This window comes from Cydia strobilella, chromosome 6, assembly GCF_947568885.1.
Source record: "Cydia strobilella chromosome 6, ilCydStro3.1, whole genome shotgun sequence".
NCBI classification, from domain to species: domain Eukaryota; kingdom Metazoa; phylum Arthropoda; class Insecta; order Lepidoptera; family Tortricidae; genus Cydia; species Cydia strobilella.
The window spans coordinates 6,202,833-6,226,874 of NC_086046.1; the positions used below are offsets into that span (position 1 = coordinate 6,202,833).

A 24,042-nucleotide genomic window follows, 5' to 3' on the forward strand; every position below is an offset into this window, starting at 1 on the left:
TAAAATTTCAAAATTGATAATTGAATAAGTAGGTCAGCACATGCACAGGCATTGTTACTCATGGTAGTCATGGTTTACAAACGCGTCTTCTATTTTTTTTTTTTATTATTGTTACCAGTACCTACAGCTCGTTTGTAATGGCGAATATTGTTTTATAAACAAGGTCATAAAACGGTCAGTTCATCGTTCTCAATTTACTCAACCATTTATAAACATAGGTAATACATGCTGCACGCTAATTATAAACATTAATACCTTATAGGACGTGTCCACAAATTAGTCATTGTTATACACAATCTTTCCTTTAAAATAGGCATGATTGCCAGATAGCTGATTCCATATTTTTTCCGCTTTCTAGCTAGTTTTGGGATTATACAGTGCGGCGCGAGGCCACACTGGCAGGGTCGCCATGTAGTGTGGGACGTTAATTAACACAACCAATTGGTTATAAGTATGTCTTTATTCTGGATAATGTTCCTACGTGCTAGCGTATATATAATAATGGGCTACGTAAGAGTGTGCGTGGCTTAGCGCACACCACAGCGTCTACGAACGGAGAACCCATCTAGCAGGTCACTGGCAGTAAATGCAATAATAATTCACGATGCTTTACTAATAATAATAATATAGAATTACAAATGGCGAACTTAGTACCTCAAGTCAAGGCCTATCCTAATCCTACTATGTTTGTATAAAAGCCACATTTTTATTTGTAAATTTGAAGTCACAAACACAGCCAATATTGGCGTGATCACATTTTGAAAATTACTTCCAAGTAACACAGCGATCGTACCCGCCAGATCAAGATTTGAGTGTTGATAGGGAACTCTAAGCACGCAAGCGGCAGGTAGCCATTATGATTCGGTCAAGTTATGCTCTTATGTATGGGGAAGACAAACAAATTTTATCCAGCTTGAAACGAATGTAGTATGATACCTTTGGGTATGGTGCTTTACGGACATTAGCGTCCCCTCCCCTCCCCTGACGCAACCCCCCTTTTAGCATGAAATATGTCCCGGTTTACGGTTTTTATTTTTTTATTTTTGAGAAAAGTATTAGTTACGAAAAAAATGTCAATGTAAGAAATAATCCTTAATAAATTCTGAACAAACAAGGTTATACATATGCAATTGTTTGGTAAGATTTACCATATTCATGTATTAACTTGTTGACGTTTAATAAAACATAGTAACTACTGAGACATCGTATACTGAGAACGAGCCTGTTCAACGGCTAAATTTTGTCGAAGTACTACATGATCAAACGAACTTCAAAGTGAAGTTCGATCAGTATTATATGAGTAAGCTTCATTCGAAGATATAAAAACCAGGTAGTCCTTTAACCTACTAGGCAACTCATCGCATGTTTAAAGTAGGTAGCAAAAACTAACTCAAACAGGTCTATCCCTACTTTTACTTGATGGGGCGCGCGGCTTGCCGCCATTGCTCATTATTTTTAGAGACTTTACTTTCTAAAGCAAAACTTTCTTTCCGGGTATAGGGGAGGGAGGGTAGTTATATCTTCGAATGAAGCTTACTCATATAATACTGATCGAACTTCACTTTGAAGTTCGTTTGATCATGTATTATATTTCTCAAGCTTCATTCTTCAGATATAAAAACCAGGTAGATGTTAAGAGTTGAAAGTTTTGCTGCATTCTTTCCCATTATCAATATTATCATAGCATATTTATTTCTGAAAACATATTTGTAGGAATAATTATCTACCATGTACATATGTGTATGTTATACACAAGTTTACTGTTCCAATTGAGTTATAAGGTATTGTTAAGAAGCACGGGAAAGTTTAGCAATGCAGGTTCAAAAAGGTATACATATATTAGGTATAGCCAGGTTGTATATATATATATATATATATATATATATACTTTTACGTATTAGGATATTTAAACAAAATCTAATTTGTTCTTCATAAAACCTAATTGACTAAGATTCCATACAATTTGTGGTCAACTTTGCATTAAGTTTAATTCGATTTGAAACAGTTTAATACGAGTAAACTCATAAGACATATGTGCTTTTGTGAAATGTATTAAAATTCACTAGCAGTTCTTGTCCGCGATACGGAATTTTTAAGGCTCAGAACAGTACACTATTGATGACAAGATTCAGGCTCGTCTAAGTGTAATTATCTACGAAGATAAGACGTAATTTAGGCTAACGATACAACCCAGCGTTACCTCCATACAGGGTGGGATACGCTGTGGCTGTGATGTCTTTTCCCGCGTCTTGGCGCTTATGACGCGTAGGCCGTGTGATGTCTGTCTCACGACGACTCATCCTGTTTACGATGATCTCTGAGCAGACGACGACAATGAGAAAATTCAGTTATTAGGCGCGTGCACGCGCAAATCGGCTTACAGCAGCTCCTGATCAACGAATAGTGACACGACGTGCAATGGACAAAGACTCACGCGGCCTAGCGCGTTTTCGAGCTTTAACTTAATAAAAACCATGTATTTGCTCGAAACATGTCTAACGTCGTTTTTAAGTCCTTTGATTTACCCAAGAAGAATTATATTTTGATTTTTATCAAATTAAAAAATCCACCACGTTCCTGAAATCTAAAAAATATATGAACGTGCATAAATTATGCTTTCTGTTCAGTTATTAAGCATAAAGCATGTCATATGTGTGGCATCACCAAAGGTATTCTAAACAAAAATAATTTATAAGACTAGCAGTCTACTCAGCTTTCGAAGTAATCTTTCAAATAAGATTGTAATTTACTCACACTCAAATGTTTATTATTGCGCTCATATTACATATAATGAATGGGCCAAGGTCCATTAATAGTAACAGAATATTTATTTATCATTTAATTATATATACGTACCTAATGTACATATATTCGAGCTATTAAAATGCATAATAATATCCAGTTAAACCTGAGTAGGTAAAATCAGCGTTTAACAAACATCATTAGGAATTAATTTAGTATACATTTATAAATGGCTGCATGTGACGAGTACCTTTAAATAGAATATGTAAATGATATGAAACTTTTTTATTTTATTTAATTTACTATTATTGACCGCAAGGCGCGATTGACCATATTTTCACAAATATTGGTGTAGCGGCTTCTATTCTCGCAGCGCGAACGGGACAGCACAGCAATCAACCACGCAATCAATGAAATGAAATGAATATCAATCAACAGAAATTCAGATATTAAGCATCAAATCTAAAAACTTATGCCCTCCATTCAAGTATTCGCTCTGCAAGGAACGAAAGACTGTGCGACGTAATGTTGTATATTTATAAAATGTAAACATTAAAGCCGGAATAATAATAAAAAATTGCCTTTGCTGTATTGCTACTATGGTTGTATTGAGAGTTCAGAAAACAAATATTATATTAAGTGGATTCATCTTAATATTTTAATCCATGACTTATGTCATGACTGTGCTATATTAATGACATAACGGTATTGCAAGTGGTGGGTCCCCACCAACTACAGTTACTAAACTTATAATATCAAGGTACATATATTTTAAACTTGGCAAAAACGTATTGCATGGTATCATCGTATTGATGATGGCTGAAAGAGTATCGCGACCGACACATGAGAGTTGAACCATAAAAACCATTTTTTACGGTTTCTATTAGCTTCTTAATTATGTATTTATATTTTTATGTGCATAATCTGAGGGTGATCCTTTAAAAGATAATCGGAAGGTAATCGTTTTGTAGTTTTGATACAGGTTAATAGGTATTTACCTAGTTACCCATTATTTACGACCATAAAAATAAATATTAAATATCTGTGAGAGATGCAAACAAATATATTCGTGTGTGTATTTAGCCAAATTGTACCGAAACCGCTTTATCATTAACTCAGTTAGATGATACTCTAATGGTCACTTTGTCAGGCTTCGGCATGAACTTGTATTTATGAAGAAATAAGCGTAAAACGTGTTTGCGTTTGTTTCTTAGCTTCAGTTGTAAGTTTAGTTTTTTGCATGCCAGATGCTGGTGAAATATGTGTTACTTATGTATAATATTGTCTGACCACCTTTTGTACCATATTTCATGCAAAATAAAGTTATTTTCCTGTAATTCAATTCAGTTAGGTGTCTTTGTTACAATTGGATGATTCAAATTATTTAATTATTCAATATCACTTAAAAAAGTAAAATCATATTTTTAAACAGACACAAGGTACTTAGATACTGACATCGCCTATGCCTTTAAGCGATCACGGTATTATAAATATATTTATATTTTCATGTATCCCATAACAATATTGGCGTACGTATCCCGATAATTTGTATGGTTATATGCATATATAAACATTCAAAAATGGTCATCAAAATATATACATTGTGCAGGGTATTACCACTTAGTTTATTACATTTCATTTGTGGTAAAAGAGATTTTATCCAGCTTAAGTTTAGGAATTTCGATCTGATTCACATCACGTGACGTGATGTAGGTACACCTATTTAACAATTCCCACTTTTAGAGACAAGTTATACTTATGTGGGTAATATAAAAATAATATAGGTACTATTGTATTGTTTCAATTATAAATTTACGAGGTAGTCTCGTGTTTATTCAAATTCAACCTCTGGGCGGATAAAAGTACCGTACTATGGGTTAGGTGTGAGTAAAATTTATTCTGTCACATATAATTGCATATTAAAAATCCAAATATATTTTATATGTAAGGATTTATTTTAAAAGGCAATTTAGTCTTGTACCGAACATTTCGGCAGCTAGACCGACGTGTCTCTGACACGCACAAATCAAAACTGAACCGCGGAGCGCTAGTGAAAAAATTTAAAAGAAATATTTTTAATTCGAGGGTAGACTTCGAATGTTTTTCAAAATAAAACCCGTAAGGTTTTAGATTACATAAATAGGCCTACATGAATAAAGTATATTTGAACTTGAACTTAAAAGATAATTCTTTATTGCACATAGAAAAACTTGAACTTGGTGTTTTAAAATGTGCGTGGTTTTGATCGAGAACCGCTATAGATTTATTAAATTGTGTTATGCATTGCTATCGTGTTGACTCACGGCCAACCCCAAGCAAGTTCTATCTTCGTGACGACTCTAGGCCGCCCCCCAGGTTTATAGTTACCAGTCGTGGACTCACGGCCCGCGCGGTACAAAGTAAATGCAAGGTATTTGATCACAAAGTGTAAGTTTTTTACAAAAATAGTTAAAATAGTTACACTTAAGTAAGTATCTGATTTTTCTTCAGGATCTGAAGAATCTATTATCACTCGGCAATTTTGCTTGAGTTTCTTCTGTTGGGCCATCTAAAACCAAATAAAAAGAAAGCCTCCCTCGTCTCTTTAACACAACACAATATGATTATTTAGGGCCATTTGTTTCGTTGCGCGCTGTCCGATCTTAATTAAACCTTTGGTTGGTTCACGACCAACCCCCGGGCGCAATCGGTGTTCGAAGTACGAACAAACTTTCCATCGTGTTGGTTCACGACCAACCCCCAAGATAATTTTTTCCTTCGTGTTGATTCACGACCAACCCCCAGGATGATTTATTCCTTCGTGTTGATTCACGACCAACCCCCAGGATGATTTATTCCTTCGTGTTAGTTCTCGACTAACCTCCAGGATGATGAACAATTTTAATAACAAATATATTTTATATTGCGCAACGAATACGAAACGAATAATCCCACAGCTTACATCTCGTATTCTCGTATAAATCGTATAATGTCTGCACTAAGTGCACTACGTATAGGCATTTTAAACGACTTTGAAACAAAATTATGATTTTACGTGCGTTCGTTGCCTCGCAAGAATAAAGAATGAGCAATGGCGGCAAGCCGCGCGCCCCATCAAGTAAAAGTAGGGATAGACCTGTTTGAGTTAGTTTTTGCTACCTACTTTAAACATGCGATGAGTTGCCTAGTAGGTTAAAGGACTACCTGGTTTTTATATCTGAAGAATGAAGCTTGAGAAATATAATAGCTACAACATGTATTTAAATGGTGTATCATATCAAAAAATTTAGCATTATTATCAAAAAATTTTAGCAGAAAAAGGAGTAGTATTAATTTTGACTATAAACTTTGTAATAAAAATTTAAGTCGTGTTCACCAGATTCGAGACCTCGGTGTCATAATGGACTCAAAACTCACTTTTGTACCTCACATTGATGACATGTTAAGTAAAGCATTTAAGCAGTTAGGATTTATATTACGCGTAGGTAAACCGTTTAAGAGACTTTTAACTTATAAGGTACTGTTTAACAGTTATGTTCGTAGTCGTTTGGAATTTGCAAGCGCTGTGTGGAGCCCACAGTATAAAATACATAGTGATAGGATAGAGAGAGTTCAAAAAAAGTTTGCTAAGACAATAGAATACAGGATTAGAAAAAAAAAATCAGATTACGTCACCGCAATGAGAGCACACAATATAACATCCCTTAGTTATCGCCGAGAACGTACCCTTTATAAAATTATTAACAATATTATTGATTCTCCGTTTTTATTACATTCACTATCCTTCAGAGTTCCTCGACGTTGTGAACGCGCTTGCAGGAAAAAACCCCTCTTTTACATCCCCCGTAGTCGGACTGCTTACGCGAAAAATAGTTTTGTTAGAAGGGCATGCAGGTTGTACAACGAAAAATTTCTGAATCTCTATATTTTCTGCGAGAAACTTAATAGATTTAAAACACTATCCATGCAGTGTAATAACCCAGAACATTAGTTTGGCGCTATTGGGAAAAAATCTCAGTATTGAACGTTAATAAGTAATAAGAATAGTAAAACCTTTTTAGTATTCAGTTTATATACAATTTAATTGTTAACACCCTGATACTCTTGCATCTTTTTTTTTTTTTCATTATTGTTGTTATTGTTTTTGTTCTTGTTGGCACAAATAGCTCTGTTTTACTCTGTAGAAACTTTATTAAACATGATGTTAAAATATTTTAATTAAGGAAACTGTAAGTCTAGCTTTAAGAAAATTTCCAGTGTTATGTATAACTATAGAAGACTGTTTGTTTCTTAAATAAATAAATAAAAAAAAATGTAATGTAAACCTTTTTGTTAGGAATTCAATAAGGATTATTTCTTTCATTGACACTTTATTCCTAAAATGTATACTTTTCCCAAAAAATCAACTGTCAACCGGGACATATTTCATGCGTCAGGGGAGGGGAGGGGACGCTAGTGTGCATAAAGCACCATACCCAGAGGTATCATACAGTATTAGTTTCAATTTGGATATAATTTGTATTTCAAAAAACATAATTTGACCGAATCAATAGTACTACGTACTACGTTCCTATCAAGATTCAATCTACATAAAACATTTTAGTCGTTTAATAGATTCCTTTATGGTCGTTGGCCGGCTATAAATAGTAACTACATTTCTATGACAAGGGTCAACGTTTCAAGCCGTGAAACGTAAAAAGGCTGAATAAAATCAAACCCATGGGGACGTTACCAAAGCCAGTTGACAGAAAGTCTTGTAACTTGACTTGCTCGAGGAGTAAGTAGCACGCAACAGCTTTATTTGCTACTTTTGCTACATTTGTAGAAAAAAATTGATTATATTTATTTGTAATACAAGTATGGGAAATAGTTACTTAAGTAAATTTAACGAGTAATTTATAATCTTTTTTCATTATTAGGAAGCAGTGGTTTCAGATTTGTTAGCAGTCAATCATGTTGTAAAACAGCTCACGATGTGGGATGTGGGTATTGAGAAGTAAGGTATGTATTTAAGTGTGTAAAAATAAGAATCAACAAGTCGAGTACCTATAATTCCTTGAAGGAAATCCAAGTCGTCACAACAAGTGATTCCATGAATGAAGTTCGATCACAAAGAGCCTGTATAAGGTTATTCAAATCAACAGGATAAACAATACCATTCGTACCATTATTTGTACATTACCGTTGTGCACAATGGTCGTTTACTGGCGGTACTATCGTGCAAATTACTGTGCATGTTCGAACAGTGACACGCGAACCGATTCGCGATATAAATTGTAGTGGCCACTGGCCACGAGCTAATTATTATACCCACTGTGGTTCAAGTGCGAGTACTAGTTTAGCGACAACAATGCTAAACCATCGGTGGTCTAGACTTGCGTCCAAATAAGGCCTGGAGCGCTTTCGAACTTGTACGAGCAAGATAAAGCGCAAGTAATTTAAAAAAAAAGTACTTAAAAATCAAATCAAGATCATGTTTTTCAAGTTTCGGTGATCAAATAATGCATGGAAATAGTCGCATGAATTTTCATAGCAGCTGTGATTAGGGAATGCAAATCGGTTATAACCGATTATTCTGACAAAATTTCATAACCGATTATTGGAAACTCGAATAACCGGTTAAGGTTATTTCGGTTATTTATTTATGACTTAAATTCTATGAATTATATTCTAATGACTACAAAATTCTGCCTTTTTTGGCTGTGACGCCTGAGACTATAATTTTCGTCATTCGTGTACTTAAATAACGAAAATATACCAAATTTACTTCCCTTATTTATGAAATATTTTGATTAACTCCATGCACGCATGGAACTCCTGTGGAGTTGCAGGCGTACATAGGCTACGGAGACCGCTTACCATCAGGCGGGCCGTATGCTTGTTTGCCACCGACGTAGTATAAAAAAATTAAAAAAATTGAATATTGTATCACGAACAAGGTCATATTTTAACTTTTACTGTATTTTGTGTTGTATTAAAAAACGAGGACACTCACATTCCCTAATAATACTGTCCCTATATTTTCGTATTTTTTAAATTAGTTGATTTAAATTGAAATTAATCTATGAAAAACGGATAGAGACCTAGACCTACCTCATGTCATTTAAGTATTTTTATTAAATTTGATATTATGATAATATGTATATTTTGTCCCGGTCTAACGTGAGTCATCCTTTATATCGCGTATATTGAATTTGTAATACATCCCAACGTTTCGAACCCTTTACCACAGAATAACTAATAGTACTACCGTACAGAAAATTCACTCCTTCACAAAAGCCAGATTTAGGTATAAAATTATACCTACACTCGCCGCCTGCAAGCAAAATTGAAACTTATAACCGCGCACGAACCGTGAATCTTCTTTGCGCGACGCAGTTTTATGACCGAGCTCCGAGTGTCGGCACGGGGTTGTCACTTGACAAGTTTTTGTAACCTACTGATTTATTATTTTTAAGATAAATATGTAGGAATTACAAACGTTGATTCTGTAAACATAAAATTTGTAGCCGGAGATAGTATGTCTGATTCTCACGGAAGTAGGTATGCCACAGAAGTATGTATGTATGTATGTAAACACTTTATTGTACATAAGACAGATTACAAACACAATAAAACACCAAAAAAATATACAATGTACAAAGGCGGACTTATCCCTATAAGGGATCCCTAGAAGTACTTATTCCTTTGAAAATATGTCGGTCAATATAGTCCGGAATTTAAAAAAAAGGTTTTTTCTGCTTCCTTGTTCTTCCGTTTATTCAGACATCCGTAAACAGAACATTATCTTTTATACAGATTAGATCGCGATTTAGGTTTCGAAGCCATGCTTATTTACAATTTTGCGCGAGCGCCACGTGACACGACTATCGTGCAGCCCATTAATTCGTGAGCAGCCCACTGCCATACAGCCTTTACAGCGTACGTGGTCAACGGGTGACTGACGGGTGATTGTTATTTTATCAATATCATTTTTTGTCGAAAATAACCGTAATCGATTATAACCGATTATCGGTTTTTTTTTTTACCGAAACCAGTTAAGAAGTTTGGGCGGTTATTGCATTCCCTAGTTGTGATACATTTTTTCGTTTTGTTTGGCGTTTGTCGATGTATGATCTTCATCTTGGCTAAGCCATATGCCACACTACCACAGTTTACAGGGACAGTCACAGACATTTCGACAGACATGTCTATTATTTTCATTTCATCACTTCGCCCGATTATTACATCTGCTCTCGACTGTATGAGGTGGTGACTAAGTGCTCAATATGATAAGTCATCTTTCAATAAACGTTATCCTGACATCCTGAGGAAACTATTACTGCAATTGGTTGCATGAGCACATCGGCACTCGGAGTTTCTCGTAATTTGGGTTTTAAAAAGTGACTCATGCATTAAGGGTCCCCGGCAAGCTCGGTTCTCCATACAAACGTAGTTACGCTATCATTTTAAAACGAGTAGCTAGTTTGCTCTGAAACTTTGTACTTACAATAGGATAACGTATATCTATGTCTGTAATTAGTTTATGTGGCTTCAGATACCATAGTTAAAAAAATACAGCGAATTTAAGTTTTTCATAATAAACTTGTTTTTGCTCTATTTCGTTTGTTTAATAAACTGGAGCTATATAAACTAATTACAAACCTAGATATACCTCATGTCATTGCATGTGCAAAGTTTCATTACAATCCAACACGTAGTTTTAAAATGAGAACGAAACTCCGTTTGTATAGGAGGGTGAAATTCGGCCGAGCTTGACGGGGACTCTTAATGTTAATGTGAAGTGTATAATGACCGCATCGTAAACTGCGAGCGAAATCCATTGAAGTACTAGGGTTGTTACTTAGTCAAGTCAAGTCAAAGTACGTAATTTCAATCGATTTCGCTCGCAGTTTACGATGCCTTATAATGACAGACCGTATACAAGCTCTTGCCCTAGTACTTCTAGAGTTCTTGCCCTATTATGACGGTCTTCCCAGCAATACATTTTATATGCCGGTTTTCTCCACTTTGACCTTGGTTCTCGTGAAACTGTTTAGTTCACTTAGTTCTAGTGTCTGTTTGGATCGAGATTTCAGACGGGATGTCCCCAAAAGTTAGTATTTGAAGGTACTGAGATCTTTATCTATGTAGGTAAAATTATAACATGGTCACACAAGTAGCATGTTCGGATGGAAACGGATTTAAAAAATCAGTTGCGACCAAATATTTAGTCACACTAGTATTGTTTATTTTTCTGTTAGCCTTTATAAAGCTTAGGAGAAAACTGATAGCGCGCTATCCGTTTTCGAAGTATGCGATGTAATGTAATCTCATACATTAACTATACATTTAGCGTTTGCGTGAAATCCGGTAGTTCCGTGAATCATGAATACCTATAGTTTAGTGAATCAAACCGGCGGAGCGCAGCGCAGATCACTGAGGAGGATTTACTCCGCGCAGCGCATACCGGCGAGGTAAAATCCCCCGGGATACCGCGAGCGCCCACCAGCGTGACGCCGCCGGGGTATGCCGCGGCATGCCGTCGCCTACCACCGCGTGTACTCTATCAAAAGGGAGTAGTGACCAGTGTGCACGAGTTCTCCCCCGTCGTCTGATAAGAAAATGAAGAATGTGATAAGAAAATAACTTCCGAAACACTGACCCCGCCGCGACTTCCTCTTAAACATTCGGAGCTGACCTTTCCTTACGGAATAAATTAATACGTCACACTAGATGACCCCCAAGTTATTTTAAGTTCACCAAATTGCACAAAGGGCAACGGCAACACCCCAAGATACTGAAACTTAATTTATATACTTATAGCCGATTATTTTCATGACTCAAGTGGATTAGTAATGAAAATTGAAGGAACTCCAATTCCGATATTGTACTATTCGATATAGCAATCAGTTGTATAATCACTTAGGCAACCACCCGGTTTCAATAAAGCCAGCGGGCGATTGTAAATAAATGTTGTGTGGTATCATCTAACCATCCTAAACAAAATAATACCTAATAATAATTAGGTAATTGTCATAATTCCCCTAATAACTTTTGTCGTACCTACTTAAATATTATTTTAACACAGTATATCCGTAGACTAAAGTCTAGCTGTTCCAAGGATTGTACGAGGAAAATGTGATAAATAATTATAATTTCCTGAGACAAGGAAAACTATAGTTGACCGATTTTAATGAAATCAAGACAAGAATGTACGGCTGCGGTGGTTATTAATAAATGTTATTTTTCTCCCCGTTTCTAGTGACGTAAATTCATGACAACTGGCTCGGAAATGGTATCATTGTCACTGGTATACAACAACCAAGTACATGCACGTAAGTGGTAACTACTAAGTAAGTAGGCATGTGCGTGCAACTGTGCAGTAAAAAAATTCAGTCGACTTTATTCCGATGTTTTTCCAGTAATGCAGTACATTCAACTTGCGTCTTACGTTGTGACTAATCTGTGATGTACCTAGTTACATAGTATACCTAGTTAGGTTTACTCCCAGATTACCCCAAAGCAAAGATAGATATAACTCTGTAATAGATGGATACAGTCTAAGGAAAAAACGTGCCTCGAAAATCACGAAAATTTGATTATCGATCAGATGGCGCCACTACCTTTGGCCTACTCTCGTATAGAGGGCGTTGATGGTTTCGGTTGGTATTTAACAATTTTAACGCATATCAGTGCAAGAACATGGGTCAAAATCGTATAAAAATAATTAATGCAAATAAAAAAATCATTTATCCATATTTAAATACATTTTATCGTATTTTTATAAATCTTCATTTTTAGTTTTAAAGTGTGCCGATAGATGGCAGTGAATTTTCTGTGGTTACAAAATTTACTATGACAGTACCGCTCTATCCTATTATATCCTCTTTGCCCCAAAGTAATATTATAAAGTACGTCATAGTCCCTACGTAATGCTGCAGAAAAATGCCGTACTCGTAATTAACCATATTTTACATGGAGTCTATCAGGGTCTATCGACCCCCTACCGCCCGCAGTGAACGTGTTAAACAAATACAGCAAATACTGGTTGTTCATTAGGTCGACACATTATAATAATTAGCATGTGCTTCGCGCTAAAAAAATTCAAGTTTCTAAAACTACAAGGCATATTGAAGAAGTTAGTCAAAATTATCTCTTGAGGAGTGTTTGGACAGTCGCCATCAGATACATCGGAGCGGCCATGGTGTTTACAATATCTGAATAGAGGCGAGTTCAGATATTTGTGAGCGCCTTGGCCGCTCCGATATATCTGATGGCGACTGTACCTAGTAGCCCCAAAATAAGTGCCTACGTCGCTATAAATAATAAATAAATTTGATTCAAAGTATATGTACTATTTATACCTACTACAGGCAGTTCCCAAAACAATGAGTTTGTTTAATTTTTCACGTAGTAAAAGGTTCTTGTATTTCCTACCGGCATTCATGCGAGTAGAAAAAATGGTTGTTTATAAAATACATCATAATGCTGACTTTTTTTGCGTCTGTGTTATGTAATTAATTGAATTGTTATTAAATATAATTAAATGTATCTCTGTTAATCATTTTCGTAATGGATAATTAAAACTGTCGACACAGCGTTGCTCATGGATTCAGATTATTCATCAGGTCTTTAAGGGTGCATCAAGTTTGTAGTAGAAGCAAAGTAGAACAGGCTCTTTTCAAAACCAGTACTATTAGACCACTCACCCAAATTGTTACATGTAATAATAGGAATATCTGCCCACTTACTCTCAATTCTACATATTTGAAGGCGCGTTCCGACTTTTTATCTTATTGTTTACTAATCCACGAGCGCGCTGATAAGTGATAACATAACTAAACCTACTATGAAACGGAGTCATGGACCTTATTCTAGTAAATAAATAAATGAGCATTCGTAGTATCATTTCCGCTTGTCCAATTTCATCAATTCCCTTATATCTAGGTACCAAGTGTTAAACAATAGAGTAGGTACCATAGCTGTTATACGCAAAATCGGCCAACACTATTGTCCTTTTTGACAAAAACCACAAAGCGGTAACGGTAAAAGGCACTTTTATTGAACAAAATACAAAATTTTTGGGTCCCATCGTAATCACATGTCATTATTCATTACATTTGAACGGATGTTTCAATGAGATCACACAAGCGAGAGCATACATTTTCGCACAATAAATTGAGTTTTGTGCCGACGTGACAATAGTACCTATGTAAAGTACTAGTAAACAGAACTGCTAAGTCGGTCAAATTAAAAGGTTAACATTTCGTGCTAAAGCTTCATAAAAGTTATAAAACACAAAGGTGTGTAGAGAAAATCGATAAAAGGTACGCCTTTAAGACAATTACACTAGTTAGGACTCCCATGATACTAGAGACCAGACGAGGCAATTAATTATCACAATAATTAGTCTTATTTCTACTTACTTTAATACAAGTAATAATATCCACTCGGTGATTAATCATATTCAGTTTAATTTTGTAGTTGAATCCACTAAATAAATAAATAAATATTATAGGACATTCTTACACAGATTGACTGTCCCACGGTAAGCCCAGTTCTACTGTAAATACATTTCTGATGTTAATTAAAAAAAGTTGGTAGACTGGTTGAGCATTAAATGATCTTTAAAGTAATACAAGACTTCTCTGACAATATGTGCTGACGCCACACAATGATATTAAATAACTATAGATGGGTTATACTCATACATAAGGAGCACGAAAATACTTATATATTTATTTCTATACCTACGAAGAAATCTATTATTTTTTATAAAATTTCGCATTCCATTCATCTTTGTCATACTCGTTGTTAAACATAAGCTTGTCTCTTTCTCTTTCGGTGAGCGGGAGCTCGTTAGCACGTGCACATTTCTCGCTGGGCGCGACTAAAGGCAACTTTTACAATTTGTCACAAGGTGAGTGCTTCAATTTTGGAGCGTGTATAACCTATCTTTAGATATAAGATCATAGACGCCACACAGTTGGAAATGTATTGGAAAAATAAGGATTTAAGTACCTGTCACCACAATGTTTTTTGATTTATCTGAATAGTCATGATACAATACACACAACACATTACTTAGTCTTAAATCACGGTTGACTGAACGAACATGATGCCAATCGTAAACCATCAAACATAAAACTTATGACCAAATCAGTTAAAGAAAAAAAGAAAATTAAATGATGAGCAATTAAAACCCTTTGCAGACTATGTCGCCTTATAACAAAATAATGAACAATTGAATATATGACTTGGCGGGTCGGCGCAACACGCGCAAATATACCTCATCATCATCATCATCATTAAGTGCTTTATTGTGTTAAAAGAGAGGTATAGTACTAAGTGCAATGAAGTAAGTAAGTACTAAAACGTGAATCATAAATTTTTATGTTTGACTACATTGTATTGTAAACTTTAATTAGGTACGTCTTAGGAGTATCCATTTTGTTTGAAGTACAAAGTCTTAAGTTTTTTTTTTGTTTGGCATTGCGCACTTGTATAAAATTTATCAAATAGAGAAGTAACAAATTCAAAATAATATCAGATCTATAAAATTAATATGCAACAAACACAGCACATATTACAGCTAAAATAGTAAATGCTGGTACATTTCGAGCAGCTGAATTACGTTTTATTGATTTATCTGCGTAAGTCTGTAGAAGGCCACATGGCACTTCATGTTTCATTCTAGAATTAGGTGTTTTCCTCATAACGTAACACTGCATTCCGGGTGTGACTTGGATCGGTGCTCCCTTGACGTCCACAGCGTTGACCGTCGTGTTGGTGGTCGTGACGATCACGGATGAAGTCACAGCTCCACCGGTGGCTGGAGCCCCAATAGTCCCGTTGCCAGCGTCTGGTGCCGCTCCGGGCGTCACCAGAGTACCGTTTGGCGATAATACGTAAGAAGGCGTATCTTGAGGGTTGGTCGCATTAACGATGGTCGTATTCGTCACGGTAGTTATCACGGTAGTTTGGTTCTGAGAATTCTGTGCCTGTTGTTGTTTAGCCTGTTCGGCGTAAATAAAGCTACTTATCAGCTGACAGTCTATCCTGGTTTCTTCGAAGTCTCCGTTATCTTTCTTGATGCCGAATAAGCATACTTCGCCTGGTTGTGCTTTGTAACTTTGGTAGTTATTGTTGTTTGAGGATGAATGATGTCCTATGCCGTAGCCGGCAACGCCGCCAGCGAGGGCTCCAAGGTTGAACAATGCCAGTCCAGCCAACAAAGAACTGTATTTGCTACCGGAATCTTTGTACTGGTACACGTAGGAAGGGGGAGTTCCGCGATACACGGGGTAGCTCATCGGCGGACCGCCATGAGGCGAAGCGTAGTGTATTTGCTGAGGAGGATTGTAATGGTAGTGGTGATGAATGTTTGTAGTGCCACCGCTCGAGCCACCTCTGTTATTGTACCCGTGGTTATTCGACCCGGATAGGCCTGAACCAGAGTTAGGATAAGTGTGACTTCCCGAGTTGCCCGTTGATGGTGGGTATTTATGTCCTCCGCTATTGGGGTAAGTGTGACTTCCACCGCTGTTTGGATAACTGTGACTCCCTCCGCCGCTCGGATAGCTGTGACTACCACCGCTGTTTCCACTTAATCCACCAGAAGATGGATAGCTATGGCGGCTCCCACCGCCACCGGAGAGACCACCAGAACTAGGATAGGAATGTCTTCCACCGCCTGAGAATCCACCCGATCTGCTACCGCCTCCGCTGCCGAATCTTCCAGCTTGTATAAACTCTACATTAGTTAGCACTAATATCGCGCAAAGAAACACAATCGAGTAGCGAAACATGGCGTTATACGTTTTATTATTGCACAATGGCACCACAAATCCGCCTGCCCTCAAGCGCACCGCACTGAAGTTAGTAGCTGACTAGCGACTGACTACACAAATAAACGTTCTCTCTCTCGGTCGCGACACTCGCGCCCGCTGACGAGGTGCTGCGTGTTGCCACTCGGCAAATTATAAATACCCCAGTTTTACCGAAACAGTTTAAACATAAACGTTAACCTTGGCTTGTTTACAAAAACATAAACAATTTGTAGACAGAAGTTAAAAATAAGTGTCAATATACTGGAGTTTATAATGAATAATTAGAAACTGACACTTTTTAGGGTTCCGCACCCAAAGGGTAAAAACGGGCTCGTATTATTAAGACTCCACTGACCGTCTGTCTGTCTGTCACCATGCTGGATCTCATGAACCGTGATAGCTAGACAGTTGAAATTTTCACAGATGCATTTATGTTGGCGCTCTAACAACAAATACTAAAAGCAGAATAAAATAAATATTTAAGTGGGGCTCCCATACAACAAACGAGATTCTAATGCCGTTTTTGCGTAATGGTACGGAATCGTGCGCGAGTCCGACTCGCACTTGCGTATTTTTTTACTTTTAATACCTACCTATTTCTTAATATTGTCTCCGGTTACCGCGATAGTTACTCATGAAATAAAACTATGAAACCGGATTATATCGCGTATATTGAATTTATAATACATCCCGACGTTTCGAACCCTTTACAGCGTTCGTGGTCAACGGGTGATAAGGCTGTAAAGGCTGTAAAATTCAATATACGCGATATAATCCGTTTTAATAGTTTTATTTCATACCTATTTCTTGTTATAAATTACATTATTTAACTACTACAAATCTTGTAACCTCGGTGAATAAAAAGTCGTCAAATCACCCTTAGTTGCAGGGATATTCAACAATTGGCAACACCCAGCGGTATGTTTACCTGCGCCGTCCCGACCGTTCGCGAAAGTACACAATTACACACACAGACACATTTATAACACGATGCAACAGTTGTCTTGTATGATGCGGGCTTCATGAATGGGGACCGATGGCTGGGGATTCCTCGTTCGGGATAACCCCAACAGCTACAAATCATTTTATTTAAATTTTAAATCAATTTATAATTAACAAATTGGAGAAAGTTATATCTTTGCAATATGGTTTATATACAGTCATGGACAAATTTAGAGGAACGCTAATCCAGTAATTAAACCTTTTTTTTCTTACCTCTAAATTTGTCCATGAGTATAATATGTGTATAAACAGTTTGGACGATGGTGATTCATTAGTGATGAGTCATTAGTATTTAGGTCTATACATAAAGAAAACAAATAAAACTCGTCGAATTGTCATTTTTATTTTTAAATGAAAAATCGTGTAGGTGCCTGCTATAACTATGTTATCAATATCGCAGTATAATAACACTTTGCGTGTGGAAGATCGTAAGGAGTAGAACATTTAGTACTAGCTTTTGCCCGCGACTTAGTCTGCGTGGAGTTAGTAATTTGGGTAGCTTATTTTTTTTTTTCAATCTGCTTTTTATCGATTCCCCATACAAACTTCCACCCCCCCCCCTTTTCACCCCCTTAAAGGATGACTTCTGGGATAAAAACTACCTCATGTCCTTTCCCGGGACTCGGAACTATCTCTATGCCAAATTTCAACTAAATCGGTTCAGCGGTTTAAGCGTGAAGAGGTAACAGACAGACACACATTCGCATTTATAATATTAGTAATGATTGTGTATTTATAAAAGTAATATTCGCATGGCGACTGCAAGAGCTTTACTGTTGCAACGTTACAGCCGCAGCGTCAACACGGCCGATGTCACTGTCAATCTCCTTCATAAGATTACGAATGGAACTTTCTTATTGTGACCGCAATGCAGCAATGACAGCAACGCAATGGACCAAGGAATAGGGATAGGGATGTTGATGATTTTTTAGAACTGTTTGCATTTTATAGTTAGACACGTAATTATTACAGACAAAAATATATATAAAAAAAATATTAATTAATTTTAAATAAAAAATCTAGTTTAATTAGTTTAACATGAAGTACCCAAAACATATCCTGTAACATTTTTGTAACCGTAAAATGTGCAAATATTTGCTCCTCAGAGGATAAAAAAATTGTGCTCCACCAGATTTTATGGTTCCGTACCCAAAGGGTAAAAACGGGACTATTACTAAGACTCCGCTGTCCGTCTGTCTGTCTGCCGCTATAACAACAAATACTAAAAGTACGGAACCCTGCCTCGGTGCGCGAGTCCGACTCGTACTTGGCCGGTTTTTATACATTAAAATGATATGTGCCATTTTCAATCAAAAGAGTACTTATTGTCGGTTGTCAATAAGGCGCTATTTCCATACAGCTTCAATATGAAATCAACCTTATTGACAAGCGACAATGTGGTACCTTTTGGATGAAAATGTCATATATCATAACCTCATTTTAGTGCTAAAGCATGATAGGAGTGAATAAAATTCAAATTTTGAAGCAAATTCTGGAGCAAAGTAGGCACACTTAACGGTACTAGGTACCTATCCCGAGAGTATAACGGTTATAAAACCAAGTATCTCGACATAATTGTTACATTTCGAAAAGATTAACACTCAGTTAAGGTAGGTAATTAATAGCATTTTTATAAAATAATAAATTTAATAAAAAATAAGGTTTTTATTATGAACTTAACGTATCAGTTAACCTTTCAACTCATTGCGTAGATAAGATAACAGTTTCTTGGTATCTTAAGCTTATTTACGCAACCAACATAAACAACCTTATAAACAACGTGGTTTATAAGGTTATTATAATGACGCACATGGCAAGTACAAATTTTACTCAAAACATTATACATCTTTAAGGCGGTTCCCTGAGCCAGAAGGCGAAAAATCTCCTTATATGATCATATTTTTCTAAGAGACATTGATATTCGTAGACGTGGATAAAATATATGTAGTTCTTGATTATATTATCTTTAATTTATAAGCTTCCGATACACGAATTATGACACATCGCTCGATACAATTAATTTCCAAAGTAACCTCTAACTAGGACTTTAATTAATCCAGTAACCGAGTAATCGGTTATTTATTTTGTGACACAAAAAACAAAAAAAGAAGAAAAAACAATCTTAACTTAAATAGTAATTTTACCGCTTTCGATTTTTTTATATTGTAAGGCAACGTTTTTAAAATAAATAAAAATCGACAAAATACGATCAAAATTGACACTTGGCGCGCATGGTCTTTACCGTTCTTTTTTGCGAAATGTGACAGTGATAGTGGCAAACCGATGGAATGGCCTTAAATGTTAATATATTTTTTCCTTTTTTATTGTGGGATGTACCACTTTATTACAATCTATAAATTGTATATACAGGTTGTTAACCTTAACCTTAATATGCAGATGTCGCTAGTGACGACGTCACAAAGGCAAAGACTAAATTCGCGTTGATTGACGGATGGTCAGCTGGCGCAATTGGTAACGCATTGGACCGGCAATCCAAGGATGTGGATTCGACTCCCACGTTGACCAGAGTTTGATGATCATTGTTGATTTTTTTATTGTGATTGACATCTGTAGGTATATATAATTTATAGATTAATACATACTCGTAAACGTAGTACCTAAATTACACAGCAATGAACAGTGACATCCACCACGGTGGATTATGTAGAATCTGTTTCAATTTCTGTCTTGCCGGTAATATCGTATTTTCAGACTTATCGGGCTCAGGCATTTTTGAGTAACGCAGCAAGGTGTTACAGTCCACACTATTACTAGTAAGGAGATCCCTAGTTCTGACCTCCACTTCGCATTCCATGTTCGATGGGTTTATAGGAGGTCCCTTCACTTTAAGGGGATCCGTCGCGTTGACAGTTAATGTGCAAGTCGTAAAGTTGATCATTGTCACATTAGATGACACGGTTGCATTTACAGAGGTCGTATTCACAGGTGCAGTGTTGTTCACCATAGTAGAGTTCGTCACACACGTTGTAGAATTAACTTGACTCTGAGGAATTTTAACCAGCTCACCCTCATTAGTGAATGTCGAGACGATTTCGCAAGGTATTTTCAATGTCTCAACTCTTCCGTTTTCCGTGATTTTCATAGTGCAGACAGCCGCGTTCTGAGGGGAATAATTACTATTCATGATTGAGTCTGAGTTGTAACGGCGTCTATAATAGTCGTCATGGTAATAATGGTCATCGTGATAATGGCTGTGGGAGCGCCCCAGGTTGTACAACGCTAAACCCGTCAAAATGTCTCCGTAGCGGCTGCCGGAATTTCTATATTCAGTCACATACACATACTGCGGTGATGAGTAATAGGGATGAGAAGTATGATATACATTGGGAGTATGATAATTATTAGTGATGTGATTATTCACAACATGAGTTCCAGTATTATGAGGTGTAGCGTAGTTATTCCCGTACTTGTTGTTAGTTTCTTTGTTTCCGTAATGCGAGTTCGCGTATATTACTCCAGCCGGAAGGGAAGAGACTTCGTAAGAGGTGCGGGAACCTCCAGATAACCCTCCGTTTGAGCTAGGGTAGGAATGAGTTCCATATTTATTATTATTAGAGCTTGATGAGGATCCCAACCAAGACCAACTAGAACCCGAAGACGAAGAGCTTCCAGATCCTGAGCCTGACAAGCCCGTTGACGACGATGGGTAGCTCGGCTTTTGTCCACTTCCATATCCAGACAGTCCTCCTGACGAAGACGGGTAGCTGGGTTTGGACCCAGATCCATAGCCGGAGAGTCCACCAGACGATGGATAACTCGGTTTGGAGTTCCATGACGACCAACTGTTACTTCCCGATAGGCCTGAAGATGAGGACGGGTAGCTGGGTTTGGACCCGGATCCATAACCGGAGAGGCCGCTAGACGATGGATAACTCGGTTTGGAGTACGATGACGACCAACTTGACCCGGAACTTGAAGACGACCCTCCTCTCCCCCAACTAGAAGAGCCTCCTCCTCTGCTGCCGCCTCCTCTGCTGTATCCTCCTCCTCTGGGCGAGCCCGCGACACTCTCAAAATAACACGCGAACGATATAGAGAGCACTAGGCACAACAGAATTATTCTGTTGGCCATGATGACCGCTAATAAATTGACCCAATTAAAAAGTAAGTACTGTTACAATTAAAAGTAAATAAATATTATGCGCGCGAGCGTCCAGCAACCCGCCCGAGTTTGTTATAATCACTGACTTGTTTACGTTTAGCTACATCGCCAGCTATTCCGGGAACGGGACCGTGCGTTTCATTCCATCTCGCTTTATACTGATCATTTTTTGTTATCTGTCCGTGTTCAATTTTGAATCGTAATTCATTCCGATTTAAAGCGCTTTTAGTTTTGTCAGTATTATATGGAATGGCTGACTCACTGGGATCCCAAAATGCGGGGTTTCTTGTTGTTGTAAGAGCTGCATGGCCTGCATGCGTAGATGGGAATTCCCATATTAACAAAATAAAACCTACATGATCGAACACAAATGCATGCGTAAGTATATTGTAAAGATTTGTACAGTACATCTGGTACTACATTACGGCACCAGGTGTTATAATAAGCTCTTTACGTAACTACATCGAAAATTCAAAGGGCCACATGTACTGTAACACGATACACGTGCGAATAAATAGGTATTTAACTCCCTTCGGTCGTGTTTTAAAATTCGCCACTCGTTGCGAATTTCCTATTTTTCGTACTTGTATCGTAAATAACTATTGTAACTACAAAATTACTTTGTTTTGTTGAAAGCTTATATGATATTGATGTAGATTTAAAGCAATATGTAAATGTACATAATTAATTAGGCATTATGTAGCAGTCACATAAACTACTAAATATACGTACAGTTTTTAACGCTTAAAACAATTGTTTTAATACAGTTGCTCAAAAAGTGCTACTTTACGTAGCTGTTTAGCGTGCGGAAAGTTGGTTTGCGCAAACTAGCGCTTTTTACTTTTCCAATGATATTTTTTTTCACTATGAAAAAAAAAAGTTTTGTAATATTCAGTTTGAGCTCTTTCAAATGATATCCCACTCGACCTAGCAACTAGACTGAAATTTTGCCCCCTCTTTATATTGGACATTTTCCATAATTAAGTAATAAAAAAAATATTAAAAAATTATACTTCCAATGTGTTTGGGTTGGCGTTCTTCATGACTATTCCAAATTTTAAATCGATAGCTCAAGTAGTTCTCGAGATATTTAGCTATGTGACAGACAGACGGACGGACAGACAGTCGCAGTGCATAAGGGTTCCTTTTGTACCTTTTTGGTACGGAACCCTAATTACATAAAATTTGAAATATGGTTGTAGTTTTCTGTGTTGTAGTATATACTTATACGTATATTACACTTATTTGTGCTTAAAGCTGAAGTATGTACATATAATTATTATGAAAGGCTAGTAAACATATTCTATTTACTAGCCTCTGTAATAACTAGACTGCGTCGCACGTCGTCCGACAGGCGAGCGGGATGTCGCTATAATACGCGCATAGCGTTGTCTCGCTCAAACTTCGGTTCGGAGCGACGTGCGAATCGGACGCAGTGTGCCATGCCCCTTAGCTGTAAATTTAATCAAGTCATTTTACGGTCCAGGAGTATGGCGAATTGGAAATCATTCATAATAGCTGAAGTTTTTAGTTAACCGAATATATCATGCTTTTAGTAGGTATTATATACGAACTAGAATCGAACAAAATATTATTATATGCTTTCCGGTACAAGTATGTATGCAAATATTACAAAATATGTTTATTTTTTTCTGTGGGATTATTTTATAGGTAGGTATCTAAACGAAGTACTACTTTATTACTATTTGTTTCTAGCAAATCTAAAAGAGAAAAGACTTTTTTTTTTTTTTTTACAGGACCTTTATACTATTGTACATATCGGCCCCAGTAAGTCCGCGAGAAAAGACTTGTATTTGTTAATTTATTAGCTTTACATGGCTCAAAATTATGTGAACACTTTATTGTCTAAGGTGTAAGAGCGTACACATATTTTTTGAAACTTTGGGAATGTATATATATATATATATATGCCCTTGACTGTACCTATAAACTTTCTTTTATTTCGCTTTTTACAAATTTTCAAAAATGCCTGTACGATAAATGTTTGTAGGATTCCTGCATATATTATCTGTAAATATTAGAATTATATTACAAAAAACAGGCTATTGTAATTTATTGTTTTTCTCAACCGTATCTTTACTGGGCTAATTACGAATTTATTCTACTTGCGTGCCCCAAACAAACCAAACCTATATAAGCCGAAGCTCTAGGCGTGGGCAACGGTTGTCAGTATTATTACCTATAAAAAGCATCTGATTGTGTACACAAATGCATAACAAAATTGTACATAATATATAAAACAGTTAACACTTCTTTTTAGGGTTCCGTACCATAAAGGTACAAAAGGGACCCTTATGGTGCAACTCTGTCCGTCTGTCACATGGCTAAATATCTCGAGAACTACTTAAGCTATCGATTTGAAAT

The 24,042-nt window shown here is 36.7% G+C and overlaps 3 protein-coding genes across 4 annotated transcripts in view; all 3 read right to left on the bottom strand.

Annotated features, from left to right (window-relative positions):
- Window positions 1–24,042, bottom strand: part of LOC134742390 (adenosine receptor A2b) — a 106,899-nt gene that overhangs the window by 6,434 nt on the left and 76,423 nt on the right. The gene's annotated exons all lie outside the window — the stretch shown is intronic.
- LOC134742393 (uncharacterized) lies at window positions 13,744–16,608 on the bottom strand. Its single transcript, XM_063675517.1, has one exon. It carries the CDS (start codon window positions 16,509–16,511, stop codon window positions 15,264–15,266), a length of 1,248 nt encoding a protein of 415 aa, XP_063531587.1. The 5' UTR covers window positions 16,512–16,608; the 3' UTR covers window positions 13,744–15,263.
- LOC134742031 (hornerin-like) lies at window positions 18,131–21,750 on the bottom strand. 2 transcript variants are annotated; one of them, XM_063674954.1, is made up of 2 exons: window positions 21,461–21,749; window positions 18,131–21,343 (listed from the first exon to the last, which is right to left on the bottom strand). In XM_063674954.1, exons 1-2 carry the CDS (start codon window positions 21,625–21,627, stop codon window positions 20,158–20,160), a joined length of 1,353 nt encoding a protein of 450 aa, XP_063531024.1. In that variant the 5' UTR covers window positions 21,628–21,749; the 3' UTR covers window positions 18,131–20,157. The 2 variants fall into 2 exon arrangements, with proteins under 2 accessions (XP_063531024.1, XP_063531022.1); XM_063674952.1 differs by having other exon boundaries at window positions 19,321–19,380; window positions 20,146–21,750.